At 43.8% G+C, this 23139-nt stretch overlaps 1 protein-coding gene across 4 annotated transcripts in view; it reads right to left on the bottom strand.

The window, feature by feature from the left end:
* The window catches only part of SCRG1 (stimulator of chondrogenesis 1), a 49802-nt gene that overhangs the window by 6548 nt on the left and 20115 nt on the right, over window positions 1–23139 (bottom strand). For 2 of the 4 annotated variants that reach the window (XM_068269233.1, XM_068269225.1), the window contains one exon: window positions 4499–4775. In XM_068269233.1, coding sequence (XP_068125334.1) covers window positions 4499–4737 — 239 coding nt within the window. In that variant the 5' untranslated portion in view covers window positions 4738–4775. Of the gene's footprint in view, window positions 1–4498; window positions 4776–6862; window positions 6925–23079; window positions 23113–23139 lie in introns of those variants that run through there. The other 2 variants (XM_068269241.1, XM_068269216.1) reach the window with 2 other exon arrangements.

Genomic DNA, 23139 nt, shown 5'->3' with positions numbered 1-23139 from the left:
GTTCTGATAGGTATGGCCCGTAGTCTCCAGCCCAGTGGAAGCAGGCTGAAAAAGCGATGACCCGGGTGGGAAGGGTCGTTGGCAATCTGCAATGCTCTAGAGCGCAGTCTGGTGTTGTATAGGATGTCAAGTGAAGGGAGGGGGCTCCCAATAACCCTCTCCGCCGACCTGATAACCCTCTGTAGTTTGTGTCTGTCGTTGATGGTGGTTCCGGCGTACCAGACCAAGATGGAGGAGCAGAGGATCGATTCAATGGTGGCAGAGTAAAAACTAGTCAGGATCTCTCGGACCATGCCAAATTTCCTTAGTTGGCAGAGGAAGAAGAGTCTCTGCTGGGCTTTCCACTGGGTGGCAGTGATGGTGGGCTTCCAGCTGAGGTCGCTGGAGATGGTAGTGCCCAGGAGTCGCGCACAGGGTACTCTGGCCACCTCAGTTCAATCGATGTCGATTGAAGGAAGGGTGGGAGCAGATTTTCTAAAGTTTACGATCAGCTCCATGGTCTTGGCAGTGTTGAGCACCAGCTGGTTCTCCTTGCACCAGAGGCATATTCTCTCGACCTGCTGACAGTACGACTGGATATTGTCCTTAGTGACAAGGCCGACAATGGTGGTGTCATCAGCAAACTTAATAACCTTGACGGAGTCGTCCGTGGATCTGCAATTATTTGTGTACAGGGAGAAAAGAAGCGGCGACAGGACGCAGTCTTGGGGTGCGCCTGTGTTAGTGGCCGCTTCCCGTGAGTAGATATTTCCCAGCTTGACTACTTGGGACCTGTTGGTGAGGAAGTCCGTGATCCATAGGCAAAGGGTTGGGTGGACAACCAGTACAGCTAGATCTTCCTGGAGAATGTGAGGGCAGATAGTATTGAAGGCTGAACTAAAATCCAGGAGTAGTACTCTGGTGTATGAGTCTGGTCTGTCAAGGTGGTCATTGATGAGCTCCATGCAGATGTTTAAGGCATCATCAGTGGACCGGTTCGCCTTGTAGGCGAATTGAAAGGGGTCCAGAAATGGTTGGCTTGAGGATGGATAAGACAACTCTCTCCAGGGTCTCCATGATCACAGACGTCAGTGCCACAGGCCTAAAGTTGTTCAGGTCGGAGACGCCTTGTTTCTTAGGGACGGTATGATGGTTGATCTCTTAAAGCATGCCGGGACCTTGCCTTCCTCCAGTGATTTTGTGAAGTTGGTGGTGAGTATGGGGGCCAGTTGCATCGAACAGGGTTTAATTCAGGCTGGCGTGAGACTGTCGGGGCCCAAGGCTTTTCTGGGTTCAGTGTGGATAGCAGTCGCTGGACCTCTGCGTCACAGACCCCTGGAGAGGGTAAGCTTAGGATTTGGGCAGCGCTCTCTGGGACTGAGGGGGGTGTGTGTGGTGGCTGATGCCCCCTTGGTCCTTCCTGACTTTCGAACCTGCAGTAGAATTTACTGAGTTCTTCTGCTAGTTCTAAACTAGGTGGAGGCTGCCATATTTATTTCCTTTTAAGCAATACCAGTTGCCTGGATGCCCTGCTGGTCCTCTGCCTCTAATACTTTCAACCATAGACCCTGAACAAGCATGCAGCAGGTCGGGGGTTTCTGACATTATTGTCAGAACTGACAAGATTAGCTGCATGCTTGTTTCTGGTGTAATCCAGTTAACTACTGCAGCCAAATAGATCAGCAGGACTGCCAGGCAACTTGTATTGTTTAAAAGGAAATAAATATGGCAGCCTCTATATCACTCTCACCTCAGGTTCACTTTAACAGCCAGGAAATTGTCATAGCCATGCTAAAACATCACAGTTTCACCTCAATATCAGCATATTGGCTACTAATTGGGATGGAGTTCAATCCTGGGCTAAAGTTACTCTTCAAGTTAAATAATTATTATTTAAATATAAAATAAAACTGTGGCATATCTAAAAAGGTCATTTTTTAGGCGTAAGAAGACAGATACAATTGTTTCTCTGATCAGTTTATTTTCACCTTGTATTTACTTTAAAGAGAACCCGAAGTGGGATTTCATTATGTTAGTGGGGAACAGAGGCTGGTTGTGCACACTAACACCAGCCTCTGTTGCCCCATGGTGTGCCTCCAGGACCCCCCTGCGCGCCGCTATACCCCCCGCAGTGCTAGTGACACGCAGCGTGTCGCCAGCACAATGTTTACCTAAGCCTGTCTGTTAGCGCCGCTCCCCCGCTTCCTCCATATCGGCGCTACCCGCCCACGTCCCTTCCCTCCCGCTGATTGGAGGGAAGTGACGCGGGCGGGTAGCGCCGATACGGAGGAGTCGGGGGAGCGGCGCTAACAGACAGGCTTAGGTAAACATTGTGCTGGCGACACACTGCGTGTCGCTAGCACTGCGGGGGGTATAGCGGCGCGCAGGGGGGTCCTGGAGGCACACCATGGGCCAACAGATGCTGGTGTTAGTGTAAACAACCAGCCTCTGTGCCCCACTAACATAATGAAATCCCACCTCGGGTTCTCTTTAAGGAGAATCTAGTACCTAGCATTGCACATAATGCAAACTCAAAAAAGAAGAATAAAGCCATAAAGGACACCATGTAATTATTTAACTATAATTAAGTATAATTAAAATAAATTCATTTTCTGTTCACAATTTGGGATAAATACATTTTACACAGGTACCAGAAATGACTTCTGTCTGAACAGAAAAAGATTCTCTTAGGCCTAGTTTTTATGGCTGGTCTCCCAAAACTAAAATCACGTTTAAATGATCCACAGCTGCACTTATGAGAAATCTCCATTTATGCCAATGTGCCAATCTACATGAGAGTGATTATAAGGAGTCAATGGCCAAGTAAATGTGAAATAGAGTGTCTGGAAAGGAAAAAAACAACAAATATGTACAAACAACCAAATTCCTACTTTAAAATAGTCATTTGCATGGCTACAATAATTTCCTGCGTTAAAACATCCAGTTTAGATACCTGAAAAATCCTACTATTCACAATAAACTTGAAAGATGTCTTTATAACATATACAAACACCATACTACAGAGTCATGAGCAGAGCCTGTAGAGAGTTGACTCACCTGTCCATGCTCCATCGATGCATCTCGCTTCATCCTCCGTGTCCCCATCTCCAGCAGAGTCTGGAGTAGTGTTGGGCGAACACCTGGATGTCCGGGTTCGGGAACGTTCGCCGAACATGGCCGCGATGTTCGGCATGTTCGGGCCGAACCCCGAACTCCCCGAACATCCCGCTTTTGGGGGCCCTATGGGGTTGCAGGCATAAGGGGGGAGCATGCCCCGATCGCGGGGGGGGGGGTCGGAAATTCCCCCCACCCCCTCCGCTAGCGCTCCCCCCTCTGCCCGCTTCCCCATACAAAAGTTTAAGGAAAGTAAAATAGTACCAGTGGTAGTGGCTGGCAGTGGCACTGTGAAGTGAGTGAGGAGGAGGAGTCCGGAGAGTGACGCGTTGAGGGAGGCCGGGCAGCGGGCGGTTCAGCGGTAGTACCCTTGTGGTACTTCCGCCCTTTCTCTGACCTCACGTCCTCTGCATACGAGGGTACGCGTCACGCAGAGGGGGTGGGGGGAATTTCCGACCCCCCCCCCCCCCCCCGCGATCGGGGCATGCTCCCCCCTTATGCCTGCGACCCCATAGGGGGGCCGTATTCGGCCGAACAGGGCCCTGTTCGGCTGAATACGGCCCTGTTCGGCCAGGCATTGAGCCGTTCGGGCGAACCCGAACAGTTTGGCCGAACACCATCAGGTGTTCGGCCGAACTTGAACATCACCCGAACAGGGTGATGTTCTGCAGAACCCGAACAGTGGCGAACACTGTTCGCCCAACACTAGTCTGGAGTCATGTGACCCGCCCCACCAACACGTACTAACAGGTTACATGATGAGAGATGCTGCTGGAGCCATAGAGATGGCTGAGGACTCTGAGGACCTTAGCTTAATTGATACTGGGTCAAGTAATGAGTGAAAATCCCCCATTTCATTGTATCGGTGAAAGAAAATAAGGAACCTTTTCATCCTGATGCATTTTTGACCATTATCAGATATTACCATAATGGCATTGTGGTGTAAGGATGGCCATTCTTGTCATTTTATGTTTCTGCACTGTAGGGTCTCTAAACACAGTACAGTCACCAACATGCTCATGAGGGTTGGGTACATGTGCCAACTGAAAATCAAAAATGGCAAAAACTGAGGATTTACATAAGTCAGAGTGACTGTTTTGGTGAAAAAATGTAAACTTAGGTTAGATTCCATTTGGACATTTTTTTTAATTATTGTCATGAACAAAGGAACTAATTATTTCATATTTTTGTAGTGGGTTTTGTGTAATTACCTTTATATGCATGGAAAGGAATGATTTTTTCCGATGTTTACATTTTATTCATACTGAGTGGAGGCTCACTGTATTGCTTTGTTCAAGTGCTGTTCGAATTTGTTTTTTTGAAAAACTTTCCTTAATGCAATATGAGAAGATGCATATATAAATCGATGCATAAAACACTGCATGCAGGATGCAACAACTCTTACCTGGGACAGCAGAGCAGCTCATTGAAGTTACAGTAGCACACCAGCTCACACCCTGTCCCTTCCCAGAAGTAGTCTTGGAGATGGTCACTCTTTGGCCAGAGATTCTGGACTCCCTCTGGGACATTATGACAGTTCCGATCTTTCAGAATCTTCTTGTAGCAGGAGAGACGGCCAACTGGAGTAGCAGTGATTGCCCAGACAGTGATCAGTAACAATAAAACAACTTGCATAACCTTCATTTTTACTGGCGTTAAATATAAATAGTGATGTGTTCCACCTAAAAGAAAAAGAGGATATATCCACTTTAAGCAGGTATGTATGGATTTGCCGCAGTTTGTTTTGGTGGCCGCTCCCAATAAGTAGAGTACTGCAAATGCAGTTACCAATGTTGCACTATTTTGGGTTTTCCCTTTCTAATGCCTAACCGAAACCTTCCAACTCTGGCAATTAATGCTAATCCACCCCTACTCTATCCTCAGTGGCGTAGCTAAGAAGCTGTAGGCCCCAGTGCAAGTTTTACATGGGCCCCCCAAAGCACTCTATACATAACAATTGACACGGCACACCAAAACCAATCAAGCACAACCACAGTGTCAGAGGTGCAAGAAAGGGATGGGAAACAATGTGTTAATGATCACTGTTATTTAAAGCATCTATAGAAGGGAATATTACTGACACAAGATCAATAGAGAGCCAATACTGTGGTTGAGGGAGGGCCCCGATGCGGTCGCAACCTCTGTAACCCCTATTGCTACGCCTCTACCTATCCTTCATAATCTCAGCACCTAGCCATAAATTATACTCACCTACTATCACCCACTTCAGAATCCTGATTTCAGCATGTTATGGGTGAATGTATTATGACATTGCCGGTGGTGAGTTGGGGGAAGGGTGTGCCGGCTTTCTGATATAACTATATGGGATGCTTTCAAATGTGTAATAAGAAAAGTTTGAATCAAAATTAAAAGTAAGAAATACAAAATAAAAAAGACCGGGATAACATAACTTTTTTTTGGGAAGCAGACACCCTGGGGTTCTTCTGATCTCTCCAGAGAGGCAACATGAATAATGCACTATAATTCTGCTATTGCTCTGGTGGCTATTTACAATTGATGTACTATATTTATTTTATAACTACACTTATCCTTTAAGCAGATCTGGGCTCCCATTGTGTTATATCATCATGCCAGCATGTTATTTATCTTTCTAGCAGCCACACCGCATTGTGCTGTCAGCTGTGGAAGGAATCAGCTTTCATTTATATTGAAAACTTTGAAAATAAAATAATTTTTGGATTAAAAGGTCTGACCAAAAAAAAAAAAAATCAGTTTTAGATTACTTTCTATTATTTGTTCATGCTTTAATGAATAAATTGCCAAACCTATATCCAGCAGCACTACCTCAACATAAATGTTAAGAAGAGCCCTTTGTCATGAAGAAACTTGAAAACAATTGCTATAAACGCCACTATAGCAGCAGCGTCAAGTAGCATCGCCAGTGTGAAGGGAATTGGAGCACCATCTGTTGGTTAAAAATGATATGACAACACTATTTTCTGATTTTAAGATTTTTTTTTGTATACTAATAAAGCCCTTAAAACAGTATTACCCTTTTTTATACGGGAATGAAAGATTTTTTATTCTACTCACCAGTACATGACTCTTTTTCAAGGCTCTATTTATTTCAAATTCCTCAAGATCAAATACTGGAGGTAGACATAAATATAGGTGCATGCACAATTCAGATCATGCACCAGTTAGATAAACACTAAAAATGTCTAAAGAGGAGTACCAAAACTATTGGAGGTTAACTAATTGGAGGTTAGATGTAAGGTTGCTTAACGAAAGTCTGAAGCCTAAAAACTAGCTCTTTTTACAGGGCAGTCCTCTTCAGCAACAAGCCCATAGTTTAAACGCCGCATTCCCACGGTAGAACGAGGGCTTAATCACCCCGAAATCCCCTGGGCAAAATTCGGGGCTCCTTCCGGGTAGAGGCAGAGCTTTGTGCAGTAGCTCTGCCTCTGCTAGCGGCAGATCTCCACCTCCTCCCGCCCCTTTCAGTCTTCTTTCAATGAGAGGGGTGGGGAGAGGTGGAGATCCGCGGAGATTGACGTGACTGGAGGCAGAGCTACAGCGCAAAGCCTGGAAAGTCATGGAATTTTGCCCTGGGATTTTGGGGGATACAACCTTGTTCTGCCGCAGGAATGCGACGTTTCAGCTATGTGCTTATTGCTGAAGAGGACTGCCTTGTAAAACAGAGCTATTTTTATAGGTTTCAGACTCTCTTTAAAGAGTACCTTTAACCAAGGATTGAACTGCATTCCAATCAGTAGCTGATACCTCCTTTCCCAGGAGAAATGTTTACCTTTTCTCAAACAGATCATCAGGGGGTCTGTATGGCTGATATTGTGGTGAAACCCCTCCCACAGTGTGATGTCATGACCAAGGTCAAGACAGTTTTCTGTCTGTGAACCTTATTGCATTGTGGAAAATAATGGCTTTCTTCAACTGCCAAGCAAGCAATATCTCCCTCTGTGCATAGAACTCTCAGTAACGAACATTATGTACAGATCACCAAGCAGAACTAAAGATTTCACCACAGGTGATTCCTTTCAGAATGTGAATCAGGCAGAGGAAAGATTTTACAATGGGCAAACACTGACTAAATCTGTAAATGAATATTGAAAACAATAAGCAATTTTATTAATTACACTACATTTTCACTACAATTTCTCTATAAGGAGGGAGTAACTAGAATAAAAATTAAAAACAACACCCAGAACTTCTTTGCAGAGAATTTAGATCCAGGGCTTTCTGATATAACTACTGGATATGGGATGCTTTCAAATGCGTAATAAGAGTAGCTGTAATCAATATTAAACATAAGAAAAGCAAAATAAAAAATACTAGGATAACAGAACTCATAAAGGAACTACACAAATTAGAACAGTTATACAAAGGTAATTATGATCCAGATTTGGCCTTTCAAGCAATAAAACTTGTGCAGAGATAAATTGATTATTAAATGAAAAGTGTGTGCAGGTTTACAAGTGGTTAAAAAAAAAAAAAAAAGATATCTCATGGGTAAAAATAGATCTGAAAAGCAGGGGTATAACTAGAAATTACTGAGCCCCTACTGCGAAACGTTGGATACCCCCTCGATTTCTGCACAGGTAAACTGAGAACAAATGTTATTCGATTGGCTAGTGCAAATTTCAATGTGTGTTCCACAAGCAGATAAAAATAGACAGGAGTGAAGCACTGCACGCTTTTCCTCTATATATATATTACAATAACTTCTGTGGTAAAACGTGCATGTTTTCACACATACAGACACACATTGGGCTTGATTCACTAAACCGTGACAAGACAAATATCACACATTATCAAAGTTATCACACATTATCAAAAGTTATCACACGTTATCAAAGTTAACATGCCTTATCAGAGTAGCATAGCGAGCAATACAAACTTATGCTTGCTAATTGGCAATGGCACTCGTCCTGCCCTGAGCCCCTGCGGGTTTGTAGTGCTTGCTATGCTACTCTGATAAGGTGTGATATTTGACTTTTCACGGTTTAGTGAATCAAGCCCATGGTGTGCAGAAAATACATACAGAAAAACGCACACAGAAAACTGATAGACAAGTGTGCTTCCGGCCTCAGCTTATTACACTCACTCTGTGCATCTCCGATGGAGAAAAACTGGCTCTGCAGACTTCTCCAGCATCCCCGCAGTACAGGGAACATGGGGCGGGGTAGAGAGGTTGTGGGCAGGGCACTGTACACTAGAGCCTGCTGCAAATTGAATCGGGACTGTCTACGAAACTTTGTATGATTCCTTATCAGTGACTGAGCAGATGCAGTCATTAAAACAATTGTACAGAGAATAGAAAACTTTTTCTCTCTGGGCCCTTAGTTGTCAGTCTCTCAGGACAGGGAAAGAAACTTCTCCCCACATGGGGCCCCTGCTGCTTCTGGGCCCCCTGCGGCTGCATCCCTTGCAGGGTCTATTGTTACGCCCCTGCTGAAAAGATACTGGATAATATGCTTAAAAAAGGAAAGGCATATAATTATATAGAAAAAAAATGAAGGACGAAGAAGGTAGAGCTACACATAGTACACAAGAAATAGGGAAAATATTCTCAACATTTTACAAGCAGCTACATAACTTGTAAACAATTGCAACCCCTAAATCAAGAAAAAGCTTGCTAGACTCACTTTAAATCACAGCGAATAAATGAAAAGATTAAAAAACTCCTAGACTCACCAACTTCAAAAATAGAATTTATGGAGGCAGGTTCACCAAAAGGAAAAAGTTCTGGTCTGGATGGATTTCTGGCAGAGTTCTATCATGTTTTCTTGGAGGAAATAGACTCTTGTTTTGTAATATGGTAAACATTCAAATTGGAGACAAGATCTTCTCGGATCAAACAAATGAGGCCTCAATTACAATAATACCCAGTGAAGGGAAACCCATGAATGAATGAGAAAATGACCACCCAATAGCCATATTAAATGTAATGTAAATATATATTTAACCACTTCCGGATTCTCGGAGCGTATATACACGCCCCTGAATCCAGAAGTGTATACCATGGAAACGGCCGCTCGTATGAGCGGCCGTTCCATGTCAGTTCCCGGAGGGAAATCCGTCCTGCGCCGCTCACAGGGGGAGGGAGAGGGAGGGAAGGGGAAGGAGGCCAGGAAGCGCTGCGGAGGGGGGCTTTGAAGAGCCCCCCCCCCCGCAAGCGCAAGCAGCCGGCGGCGATCAGACCCCCCCAGCAGGACATCCCCCTAGTGGGGAAAAAAGGGGGGAAGTCTGATCGCCCTGGCTGCTAGCTGATCTGTGCTGTGGGCTGGAGAGCCCACGCTGCACAGATCAGCATAAAATAACATGGTGTGGAAGTGGTTAAAGTGGATCCGAGGTGAACGTTTACACATTGCATAATTGTGTTCCTTTCCTATTGTTTATAGGGCATTCCTCAAGCCAAATACTTTTTTGTTTTTGTTTTAATACTCTAATTCCATATAAACTAAATAAACCACGCCCATAGGTTTTCAGAGAGCCTTGGCAGTAGCAAGGGCTCATGGGAGCTCAGTCTGGGCAGGAGGAGGGGGAGGTGTTACTAGCCATTGATTTCAGAGGCAGAGGGAAGGAGGAGAGGGGATTAGGCTGATGGCTCAAGATACAGATAAGCCTGCCTCTGTGTAATGTTTACAAACAACATGGCTGCTGTCATTGTATCACAGTAATAAATAATCATATTCTATTAAAATTGTTTGCAGCTAGATTTGCTGTGTAAACCATCTAAACTTTAGATAAGACATATAGACAAGTTACTTGTTATAGTTAGTTTTTCATCTCGGATCCGTTTTAAGAATCCTTGCTACAAGGCTTCAAAAAATATCAGACAGTATCTTAGGCATTCAACAAGCAGGATTTAGAAAGAACAGGAAATTGCAGGATAATATTTTTTCTCTAAGTTTTGTCCACTAATGTAGGTCTCAAAATTAAGAAGGGGTCCTTATAACCTTGGACCCTGAAAAAGCTTACAAGGTTATAAAAAAGAGGTTTGCAATGAACCTTTCAGCTGGGATAGTATGAAAGAGGCAGAGTTTGAAAAAAAATAAACAGAACAGAAACAGAATTTCAATTTTAATTATTCCAAAGAGGCAGATATGAGAATGGACATTTGTGTAGTACCTTATATTTCTGAATGCAGAGGTTTAGAAGGCAAATGGGAGAATATCACACAAAGTTGCAACACAATGAAGTCCAAATGGAGAAGAACCTGATCAAAGGGGAAATTTCCTAGGAGCGGCTGATTTCCAAAACGTATTCCAAGTGTGCGGTATTCGCTGCAGAGACCTATCTACCTTCAGTTAGAGAGCTTGTGACTCCAGAATCAGACACTGGCCAAACATTTGATATACTGTATAGGAAAGTAGCAAGCTCAGCAGCCTTAGTAGCCCAGTCCCATCCATAAGCTTGGTTTCATCAGGACCTGATGTGATGTGTGGGAATGATTTGCATCATGGTTTGAGTTTATAATTATACACCTAATTTTTTATTACCTACAGCGATACAAAATACCTTTAAACTAACAAAGTAGGGCTACTGGCCATGCATCTGACTTGCCTCTCAGCCATGCAACCTCACAAAAGCTCCATGCCTCATCACCCAAACAAACCAGACCCTCCCCTCCACCCCCTCCCTCCTACTTCCATCTCAACACTAATCCCTGTAAGACTATCTTTCCTACTCCAATTATCTATATATGTTATATCCACACTTCCTACACTTGCATTACCCCCATTCAACCATTCCTTGTCCTGCCACTCTCCCCCATCATCTAACTTATCTGTATAACAACTTCTCCCACAATTGCTTTTATTCTTTCCCTAATCCTGGGGTTAATTTAGACCCTCCTCTTCCCCAGTCTCATCTTCTTCACCCTCATCCTCCAGAAAAATTGACTTTTCTTCTATCCATTCTTCAAGGGACAGAGATCTCTGGTTGCTCCACATCTTTAGAATAAGTCTTCTTGCAATAGATGTCTCTATATCTGACCCTCGCACCAGAACCACTATTGGTTTTCCATCCCCTCCTCCAAACAATGCCTTTATCAAATCAAAGTCTACATCAGGACAAAATGTATCTCTACAGAAGGTCTCCACCTCCCCCCAAAACAGTCTTACCACAGGGCACTCCTACATCATATGCACCAAATGTCCAAGGAATCTTTTACATTTCCAGCAAAGATCGTTTGCTGTTAGTCTACTTCTCATCATACAAATCTGGGTAAGATACCACCTACTTACCAACCTACTGAGATAGTTGGTTAGGATGATGAGGATCATATTTTTTTCAAAAATCTTCTCCCATAGCTTACTGTCCAGCCTTAAAGTGTACATGAGGCGACATGTGACATGATGAGATAAACATGTGTATGTACAGTACTAAACATATTAATAACCAGGGTGTTTTACTTGTTTTATTTTGCTGTCTGAAATAGTTAATTTTTAAGGGTGGAAGTGACAGCTTTTGTCTTGTCAGGAGCTTGTCAGGGATATTGTAAATATCACAGATAATCAAATTACAGCCATAAAAGTTTTCCTGGCAAAATACATTTTTCTACATATTTCTGAGAGCAGAGGGAGAGAGAAAGGGTCAATATAGTTCATGTATTTTAATTTAGGGACACTTAATAGACTGCAACTGAGCAGAGACAACAAAACATTCAATCTACTTTCTAAATGTTTAAATATAAAATAAAATCCTGGGATGTCTAAAAAAGTTATTTTTACTAGTAGGAGGATAAATATAATTGTTTATCTCATCAGTTTATTTTCACCTCGGGTTCACTTTAACCATTTTCGTTTTCCCATTTAGTAGCATCTCATCCAATAGTTTATAAACCTTAGACAATGCATCAGTTGGCCTATTCTTCATCATTGTTCATATATGATTATATCTTGTCTGTATATGTCTGGCCTTTTTATAAATTTCCTCCAAAAATGTGACAACTGTATCCTGACAAAAAAAGGATAGACTGTCTGTGTCCAACACAGGCTGTATATTTAACTTCTTGTTACCAAAAAATATGGATAAACCTTAGATCTCTATCCAACTTATTAGGGCTCTTTCACATTAGGGCAGACTTTCTGCGTTAACGCAAACGGAAGCCGTTTGCGTTAACCAAGGTAAGATAAAAGTCCATAGACTTTCATTTTACCTTTCACACTCGACGCTGCGTTTCGATGCGTTGCGGTTCCGACGCACCCGGGCGCAATTTTTCCTCCAACGCACCCACGAGCCGGCGTTTTCCGTCGGGTTTAATTACCAGCTACCGCCGCTGATTGCGTCGCACCGCAGATACCCGACGACACGCCGCAGGCAGACAACACGTGCAGGAGAACGGCTCCTGTTCGCGTTGTCTGATGTGAAAGAGCCCTTAGTAATGTACTAAGATTTATCCCTGGCTGGACCAAAGTCGGGGGCAGCTTATCGCGGATGAGAATCTAGCTTGTGTACAGCTGTCCTACAACGTTATTTATCGATCTGCAAAAATGGATAGAAAAGTCATAAGCAATGAATAATCTATGAATGAGTACATTGTTTTCTTTGCTCACCTGCGCTGCCAAGTGCCACTTAATTGTGCCCCTCCCATTATCCGTCCTCTTCTCTCCAAAGAACAATACACACTGTTCAGCTGTAGCCAAACATGTCTATCTAACCCTTGTTATCTGAAATGTCAGCCTAATAATCAATCCACGGCCATCAAGGAAAACATTTCTTGAATGTTTGCATCCACCTTTAGAGGTCTGTATATCCATTAGGGCAACTAAACAAATGCTATATTTACTGTATGGGCTGTGGCATAGCATTAGGGGATGCAGAGGTTGCAGCCGCACTAGTCCCCTGGTCCAGAGCAGCCCACTAGGGACCATCCTTCATCCTTTATTCTCTCCTTTATTAGCTTTTCATTGGTGCTGCGCTGGTGATGATCATCTCTATAGGTGCTTTGAATAGTGGTAATCCTTAAAAAGAATTTGTACTGTGAAAATCTTACATAAATAAAAGTACCAGCCTGTTTGTTGTCTTCTCCTAGCCATCTCTGTGACATTTTCACATCTCCCCGCTGCTTTCTTGATGATAAAATCACTGTTTTATTCATTGTTTTTGTAAACAATGAAGATGGCCGCCAAACAGGATATACGTCATCTGAACAGGTGCCCATTTGCAGTGGCTCCTCTCAAGCCTGACTTGACTTCTGGAATGTTACTCTTACTTTTTGCCTAATGGTGGCCACTAATGATCCAATCTTTTTCATCCAATTTTACCAAATCTATGTAGTATAAGGGTAAACTAAGTGAAAATATTGAATGGTTAATTTAGGCAGTTCCTTATATTACATAGAAATGGTAAGTTTGGGTGAAAAAGATTGGCTCATTAGTGGGCACCATTAGCTGCTTGTCTGGGCTCTGCACTGATCGCTCTGCACTCACAGCTGTTTGAAATGTCACAGCTCCATTAGTCTCGCAGACACGCTGGCTGAGAGCAAAGACCATGCCTGTGACTCATACACACAGCACACAGGAGAGCATAGGGGGAGGGGCGTGGAGGGGGAGTGCATAACTTGTCCCTCCCTATCACACAGGGGCGTATCTGGGTAAAATAGTGCCTATGGCAAACACTGAATTTGCGCCCCCCTCCCCCATTGCCTGTGCAGTAGATCAGACCTGATTTGGGCTTGGATATCTCCATCTGAGCACATCAGAAAGCCACTACTGTGCCTGCGCTTACGCCACAACCGACACAGGCTGTCGGTTGTGGTTTCAGGGAGCCAGCACTGGAACAGAGGGAGAGAGGAGGATGGGGGAAGCCTCATTAGGACCCAGAGGCTTCCCCCTCCGGAGGTAAGTATCCCCAGAGGGATTTTTTAAAGTTATAGTGTCTCTTTAAAATCTGACGACTCCGCAAAAGTACCGCAAACGCTTGACTTTGTTTGTAATGTTGCCTGTGTAACATTGCCCGCAGGAAGGTGGATCGGGGAACGCTTTACATCGGGGGACTTCGCTGAATACATCTTCCTATGTTGTGCTGGTGAATATTCAGCCTGTGATTTTGACTGAAGAGCTGTGTGTGAAGACAGTGAGTTGACCTAATGATGTTCAGTCCCTTCCCCCTACCCCAGCATCTACTTCCTTATGTAGTCATTGCTGGTCAGTGCTCTTATCAGGATAATCTCCTTCGGCAGGGCTTATAAAAGCAAAGGACCTGTGTGAGTCTTCTGACCTGCTGCTGTGTACAGTGAGCCTGCTGAGAGCAATGTTGGCAGTGTAGGCTGGCTGTAAATCTGACAATGCTGATATAGGCTCACTGTATACAGCAGCCGGTCAGAAGATTCACAGGTCCTTTGCTTTTATAAGCCCTGCTGCAGGAGATCATCCTGATAAGAGCACTGACCAGCTTGATGATCTCTGTTCCTGCCTGCCGCCCTCTGCACAGCGTGTCTACTTGCTCGTTCTGCTCTTGTGTCACCTCGTGGCTGCTACACACACGTCACATTCCTCTCCTCTCCCAGCCCCAGCGGCACAGACCAATCAGGAGGGGGTTGCGAGCAGCGTTGACAACAGAAGCTGACAGGAAGGAGATGGACGGGACACAGAGTCCTCTCCCTCTTATGAATGTACTGCACGGTTGCTGGTTTGTTTGGGAGGGAGGGGTGATTTGCTGACGTATGCGCCCCCTGGGAGGTGAGTCACAAGGGGCGCCTATACCAGGAGCCCTATATGCACGGCTCTAGATACCCGTCTGCTATTACAGCAGAGGCATTCCATTCCTCCTTGGGTCGATAAAGCTTGACAAAGAAAAGAAGATTAGATATATTACAGAGACAGTGCTACTAGAAAATGTTGCAGTACTCCAGACCACATTAGAGCAGGTAAAGGAACTTGTAGGATAGAAGAAATAAGACTGAAAATGTTGTAACAGAGTCTCTTTAACAAACAACTCTGTTTACACATTTTGTACATTGTAGACGTCCAAATAGCAGTTTATGGTGCTCCATATCAATAAAGTGCTAAGCGGGCCCAATTTAAAACTTGTTCTGGGGCCCATATTTAAACTTCCCCTGCCCAACCATATCTGAGTGATGAGCTATCCTCCTATACAACTGCACTTATTTCTCTAGGTACATAAAAAAAAAAGCCCTAGACAGTTTAACGATGTGTTTAATAAAGAATGACCACATTTATGTGTATATGCAGCCAGTAATTCTGTAATGGGCTACATAAAATATCAACACTATCTAAATAACTAATTATAACTGTGGTACCCGATTCTCTCTTCATATTGGCTTACTGTAACGATCGGTGTCGGCACACAGAGAGAATCTGATTATTGGTGATCTGCAGTATCACCAAGAATACAGCTATATACCTGATTATTGATGATCTGCAGAATCACCAATAATACAAGTATAACTAAACTCTGGACGCCTGACAAAGTGTAAGTGTTTGGTGTAACAGTATATGAGCCAGTGATTCCCTGACTGCTGGGAATCAGACTCTACTGCAGTCAAAGGACACCTAAGAGATGGAGTCCCTGACTGGATTGCAGAGAGGTCCCTTTAAGAGACAGGGAGTCTCTACAGACAGTAAGAGAGGTCGGCCAGGCCGGGTCGGTAACACACGAGCAGATAAGGTACAAAGACAGAAGGCTGATATAGTAGCCAGGGACAGGCAGAGTTGGCAACAAGTAATCAGATGTGCATAAGTACCGAATCAGAGAGCAGAAGGAGGGTCAGAATAGCAATAGGTCATAACAGATATCAAGCATACGCCTAGTCTAGAGTGTCAGGTCCGTGTTCTCAACACCCAGAACTGGCCTAAGAATAACACAGTAATGACTCAGTATTCCTAGTCTTGGATGTGAGGTCCGTGGTCTCAACACCCTGGAACTAGTCTGAAGTATAACACAATAATAACACAGTATCCCTAGTCTTGGGTGTGAGGTCCGTGGTCTCAACACCCTGGAACTAGTCTGGAGTATAACACAATAATAACACAATATTCCTAGTCTTGGGTGTGAGGTCCGTGGTCTCAACACCCTGGAACTAGTCTGGAGTATAACACAATAATAACACAGTAATCTGGCTAAGTGTGGATTCCCAGGTCCACCTGGTTCTAACACACTGAAGGATCTGACTATGGTCTGAGTGCTAACACGTAAGCATTTGCAACGGCAGACAACAGGCAACTGACAGGGAAGAAGTATATATAGCAGAGCGCTCCTCAGCGCCGCCCAGTCCCATTCAACCAATCGCCTGCTGCGCTGGGATCAGCTGATCGTCCAGATCAGCTGATCCCTCTCCTATTGGCATAAAGGGCTTGCCTGTTAGCGTGCGCACGCATAGCTCTCCATCTGTGTGCACTACTAGGTTCAGACAAATCAGGCACACGCTGCTGCTGCCGAGAAACCGCCGGTCTGAACGCGACTTTAGCCGCCTCGCTGTCAGACTGTGCGGCGGTGTCTCCGCCATCCATTACACTTACACAGTAGAACCTTGGTTTGCGAGCATAATGCATTGTAGAAACATGCTTGTAATCTAAAGCACTCTTATATCAAAGCAAATTTCCCCATAGGAAATAATGGAAACTCAAATGATTCGTTCCACAATCCAAAAACATTTGCAGAAAAATAATAAATAAAAAGTACTGTATAAAGTAAAAATGTAAAAAAGACTTTCACTACAAATAACGGAATCATTGCTTTTTTTGTGTCCAAAACGTATGCAATGACAGTGACAGTTGCTTTTGCCTACTTTTGAGGATTTTATGGAAATGTGAAATTGTGCAGTCCCTACACTAAGATTAAAGAGAACCTGAGATCAATAAATACTCTGTATTTATACTTACCTGGGGCTTCCTCCAGCCCCATGAGATCCATGGAGTCCCTCGCCGTCCTCCACGGGCCAGCCACACTTTTCAGCACATGCTTAGCTGGACCTTGTGTGCACTCTTGTTGTGCACCTATGCCTGGGAGCTTTCTGCGCCTGTGCAGTACTACTACTCCTGGAGTCGGGAGCGCGACAGGGTCATGTGGCTGAGCCGCGCATGAGCTGAAGGGGACTGTCATGAATGGTACGGAAGTCAAGACGATTAGCGATTCTTAATCGTTTCGCAAAACAGAGCAGAATGTCACTTTGTGTTTAAACTTACAACAGATGTATTTTCCTTCTCTTCTGAGTGAAAGCAAACCCATCACCCACACTGGAAAATAATTCCTTGCTGGCCAGTGACTTGTTAATTAGTCAAGGGGTGTGAAACCCTAGCCTGGTATAATACATCAAAGGTTGTTCTAGCTGTTCACACTCAGATGCTAATTGAGCACCAAAAGTTCCTTTCATCACAGGAAAGGCTAAGGCAGCTTTCCCAGTGGGAGTCCAGCCGAAGAGGCTCCGATTAGGAACAGATTTAAATGCATGTAGTTTATAATTTCGGTCTGTTAAATGAAAACCGTGTATAGCACAGTTATGAAATTAATATAGTCTTATTCGTTAAAATCTGCCCAATGTTTTGATATAAAATTCATAACAATAACCTGACCGGTTCTTGGTTTACAACCCTTCTCGGGGACAGGACAGCCTAACGCACTCATGCCGGCAGGCGGACTTTGGTCCTCCAAATCCCATCTTCACGAGAGCCTGCTGATGCTAACCAGAGGACCATGTGGTTAGCGGCCATCTTGGAACTGTAACATCTGCTTGGATTACAAAATATACCTAAAGGCCTATGATTCTGAAACCAAGGACTTTGCATTTCTTCTCCCAGAAAGAAACATCCCCACACAGACTGCATTTCGGCTAAGTAAACCTTTCACAAGTATTCCCTTTTATTTTAAAGGACTTACGAGCCCAAATCACTAAAAAAAGGTCTGTACCTGGATGACGTTTGAAGGCACGGAGGACGCCATCCGTGCCCTCCGTGCAGCTCCGCCAGGTCCACGCTGCTTATCCTCCCTTCAGCCTGACCCCGACCCCACAGCCCAGGTCGGGCTCTCCTGCCTCCTCAAATATGGGCGCCGGAGGATGCCGCGGCTGCGCAGTCTGCACCGATGCGAGTGCGGCTGCGCAGCTCTAGGGCCTACGTAGCGTGGATCGGGGAGGGAGGCCCTAGAGCTGCACAGCCGCACTCGCATCGGTGCAAACTGCGCAGCCACGGCCTCCTCCGGCGGCCATATTTGAGGAGGCAGGAGAGCCCGACCCGGGCTGTGGGGTCGGGCTCCGGCCGGGGGCAGGATAAACAGCGGGGACCCGGCGGAGCTGCACAGAGGGCGCGGATGACGTCCTCCGTGCCTTCAAACTTCATCTAGGTACAGACCTTTTTTGTGTGATTTGGGCTTGTAAGTCCTTTAAGCTTTGTGTGTATATGTTAATTAGTGGATGTAAATGTGTGTAATGCATTTTAGTTATTAAAGAGAATCTGTATTGTTAAAATCGCACAAAAGTTAACATACCAGTGCGTTAGGGGACATCTCCTATTACCCTCTGTCACAATTTCACCGCTCCCCGCCGCATTAAAAGTAGTCAAAAACTGTTTTAAAAAGTTTGTTTATAAACAAACAAAATGGCCACCAAAACAGGAAGTAGGTTGATGTACAGTATGTCCACACATAGAAAATACATCCATACACAAGCAGGCTGTATACAGCCTTACTTCTGAATCTCAAGAGATCACTTGTGTGTGTTTACCTTCTGTCCCCAGCTTCTCTCATGCACTGAACATTACAGGCTTCCTGCAGACAGCTCTGCCTATGTCGTTAATTCCTTAGTATGTGACAGACCAGCTCCTTTCACAGCCTCCAGAGGAGGATTTTTATCCAGCTCTCTTCTATCACTGATAAGATAGCAGAGAAGCTGCTGGCTTATGTAAATAAAACACACACTGGAGTGTGCATAGAGGAACAGTTCAACACTGAAGAACTTGGCAGCCTTCCAGACACAGGCCGACAAGTCTGACAGGGGAAAGATACATTGATTTATTACAGAGATGGTTATAGTAGAAAGAGCTGCAGCAAGCCAGATCACATTAGAATAGGTTTAGGAACTTGTAGGATGGTAGAAAAAACGTTGTAATTTTTGTTACAGAGTCACTTTAAAACGTTTAAAAATCGTTTAACGGTTATGATCTGTTCCTGAACATACACAATCGTACTTACTCCTCCGAAAACTTTAACTCGTGTTCTAGAGTACCTTGTATTTATAACCCGTATGCTTGAATCGGGCACAGACAGACAGATCTGGCGCCGATCCCTGCATACAGCTAAGGGTTAACTTACAGTGTTCGCAGTGTGCTAATATATTTACAGTCATGTGCTGACTCACATGTGGTGGCAAGCTTTTGAATTGTACGTGTGTGGTAAATCCTTTGGAGCCAGGACGCTCCTCTCAGCTAGTTGGTTCATAGCCTGCGAATCCACATATGGGCATCTATGCGCAAAGCGACAGCGAGACCGAGTTTCTGACTCTGAGTGATTGACCCGATCAAGGACTGGCCCGTGCGGTCTATGACAGGGACGACTGGCCATGACTGGCAGGATTTGTGGGCCAAATAGTGGAAGAACATAGAAGCAGAGGAGGACGACCAGAGAACCCACGGACCACATGGGGCTGGAGGAAGCCCCAGGTAAGTGTAAATAAAGGCTATTTATTGATCTCAGGTACATTTTAAGTACAATTCTGCAGAGTTAAAGGGAGAAGAACCATAGGCTCCGTTGTGATGACATGACGTGTGTAAACGTCCTCTGCTTATATATTAAGACATTGCTTTCTTATCAAGTCAAAATTTCATAAAAAACATTGCTTGTCTCGAAAAGTGCAAGTTACTTGTAATCCAAGGCTTTACAGTATAATCTTTGCGCATCTGCAGCCACAGGCTGGGAGGGATGTTATAGACTTATAATATAGTTAGTACCATTGCCCTTTTAAAATTCCTTTTTATTCCTGTTGCCTAGATATTCCTTCTCTGCAACTCAACATTTTGCTATAATTACTGATCCATGGTAATGTGTAACAATTAACTTCTGTTAAAAACAACTGTGTAAATAGGTCATAAATGCACTGTGATCTTTACATGTGTTGTTCCAGTAAGGAGTATGAGTTCCAGCAACACTACAGTCTAATTTAAACACACAAACATGATTGCAACCTTAGAAAGAAAAAAACAATAAGCATTTCAATTAAGATAAAAGTCAAAGCCTGGTCGTATTGCATATGCACTGCTGTGTTTTCTGGCAAGAAGCCTAGATAGGAGGAAGCATGCGTCATATTTCTCAGTAGGGTAGAGAAAGTGCTTAGTTGCTGTTGAATGGCAAACAATCCATCACTCAGATCCACTTAAGATGCAAAGCAAGAAATATGAATATGGATTTCAGGTATAGAATACAAATGAAATACTTTAGCTGGGTTTCGTTGAGACGAGTACCAGTACAACTCTCTGATTGGGGTTGAGCATAATCTTCCTCGCGTATAAGGAGAACATGTGGTGCCTGCCAACAGACATGTATAATCGACCAGTGGCTACCATCATCATCTGGTGTGTAGCTTCTGGGAAAAGAGGAGAGTAAAACCTTGGATTGCAAGTAACTCGGTTTGAGAACACTTTGCAAGACAAGAAAAACCTTTTTATGAAATTTTAAGCTACAATATCTTGATATACAAGCACAGTAAATATACGTGTCAAGTCATTACAACTGAGCAGATGATTCTTCTCACTTTGACGCTGCAGGATTGTACGTAATCCGAGTGTAGTGGATGTTAAATGCTACATTTCTGGGAAATCCTCAAAACTAGGCAATGGCCACTGTAATTTAAAAAGTTCCTTGTTAACGCCACACAAAAAGAAAAAGAGTCAACAGACAGCAATGGTTCTGTTTGTCATAGAAGAAGTCTTCCTACACAACCCTTCTCTTCTTGTCTCCACCTGCCAAAATTCTTTTCAAAGTAAAGAGCAGGTCAATGTTACTGTATGCATTTTTACTTTATATAGTACAGTACGTTATATTAAACATTTTTCTTTAAATATTTTTGGATTGTGGAACAAATCATCCGAGTTCCAATTAATTCTTATAGGGAAAATCCCTTTGATATAAGATTACTTTCTATTACTGGATGTGATATAAAGTTCCTGGAAGTGATACATTAAATTCTCCACGGGTTTCTCATCTTGTGGTCATGTAGAAGGACTGTGAAATCTGTACATTTACACTTTTTGATAGCAAGTGCTACCTTCCAGTAAACAGGAAATGGTAATCAGTAATGTTCTAATAAAGGTGACTGGAAAGTATTTGGGAAAGAGTGATCCTTTGGACTCCTGATCATCAAAATAAGAATCAGCAACAAGCATCTTTAAAGGCCCATACACACTGATAACTGATGTTGACCGTCGTTATCAGGATCCAATCCCCTTAGGTGACATTGCTGGGCCAATGCTGTACAGATGCATAGTCAGCTTGTAGGCTAACTATGCGCTCTGTTTTACTGTGGGAGGGCCGGCGAAGCAGCACAGAAGTGACTTAGCGCAAGGACAAAGTAATCAGCCATCGCTCGGCTAAGTTGATCTGTTTGGTGGATGGCTGGCAGAGCAGCGGTTGCTCGTCAGGGGCCCACGTGGACAAAGTGGCCATTGCTTGGCTAAGTTGATCTGCCTGGCAGATCGCTGGTAAAGTGGCAGTCACTCGTTGGGGGCCTCGAGGATAGAGTAATATGCCATTGCTCGGCTAAGTTTATCTACCTGGCAGATTGCTGATAGAGCGGTGGTCGCTCGTCGGGAGCCGCGACAACAAAGTAATTGGCCATTGCTAGGCTAAGTTCATATGCCTGGCGCGATCACTGGCAGAGCGGCAGTCGCTCATCAGGGGCCATTGTACACATGCTAAATTATTTGCTGGGCAGTCATTATCGGTCACCGCAGCCGACTTAAATCATAAGACAGAGGCCCTAGGCTGAGTCATAGACACTTGTTACTGTATGCTTCATCCCCATTGCCTGATGAAGTGGGGTCACACCTGCGAAATGCGTTGCTTTGACCCTTTGGAGTATATATATGAATACATTTGCTGTTGATATAATATCAACCTGTTTTTGTGTCTGCTTGGAGGAAGTAAGTCCACCACTGCCTCCCCCAATTTTTAAAAGTTTTAGCTACTTTTATTCTTTTGGCGCCTCTGTTCATTTCCGTATAGACTTAAATCATACTTGTGTACGGGGCTTGAGTCTGGAACTCGTTAGAAATCATGGCTGTTAAACCCTTTGATGATAACAATTTCTGTCACTGATACTTACCTTCCCCACTCCCATCACCCTGCAGCTCCCTCGCCCTCTGCACCACTTGCAGAACATTAAACATTCATTTTAGCTGCAGCATAGCATTAAAAATAAGAATTACTGATAAGTCTGCACCTGTGTCATACAGCTTGCTCATGCCGCATACTGATATATGCTCTGAATCCACATCAATTGAGTGTAATTACATTCAGTTCTGTTCTCTTATATAACAGTAGAGGAAACTGGTAGACAAAAGGTAATGAGAAAGAGAATGTGTGAGAAGAGAAAGCTTGAACAGAATATGATTATCGTCGGTGAGACACCTGGTGTATAAATGATCTCTTCTTTTCCAGGGTCCCAATTGAGAAGGCCTCTCAGCCTCCAACAAGATGATTTTAATGTATAGTACTTCTCCTCTAATAGGACCCAGAGCCTCTGTCTGTTGAATTGGAGAGATAACACTCAACATTTAATTAGCATCACTACAAGGAAGACTGGATAAAAGTGCACATCAGAGGGAGATGAATTCAGGGAAGTACAACCTTATCATAATATAAAGCTAGATATTGGTTATTCAAAGTTATATAGAGCAATTCAAGTTAGGGGTCGTCTTCTAAAGCAAAGAGTAAAGTCATAAGCACTCTGCCTGCTGGAGTTTTATGGCAGAGTTTAGGTGCAGGGTGGCTGACTTAAAGAGAAGCTGTAGCAAAAATAACATAATTAATACAATTTTTTTTTACAATACTAACTTATAAATTACACAGAGGGAGATACTGCTTGCTTGGCAGTTGGAAAAAGCCGTTATTTCC

Source organism: Hyperolius riggenbachi, chromosome 1, assembly GCF_040937935.1.
Source record: "Hyperolius riggenbachi isolate aHypRig1 chromosome 1, aHypRig1.pri, whole genome shotgun sequence".
NCBI classification, from domain to species: domain Eukaryota; kingdom Metazoa; phylum Chordata; class Amphibia; order Anura; family Hyperoliidae; genus Hyperolius; species Hyperolius riggenbachi.
The sequence above is the reverse complement of the archived record's forward strand: the minus strand, read 5'-3'. Positions and strand labels throughout refer to the sequence as shown.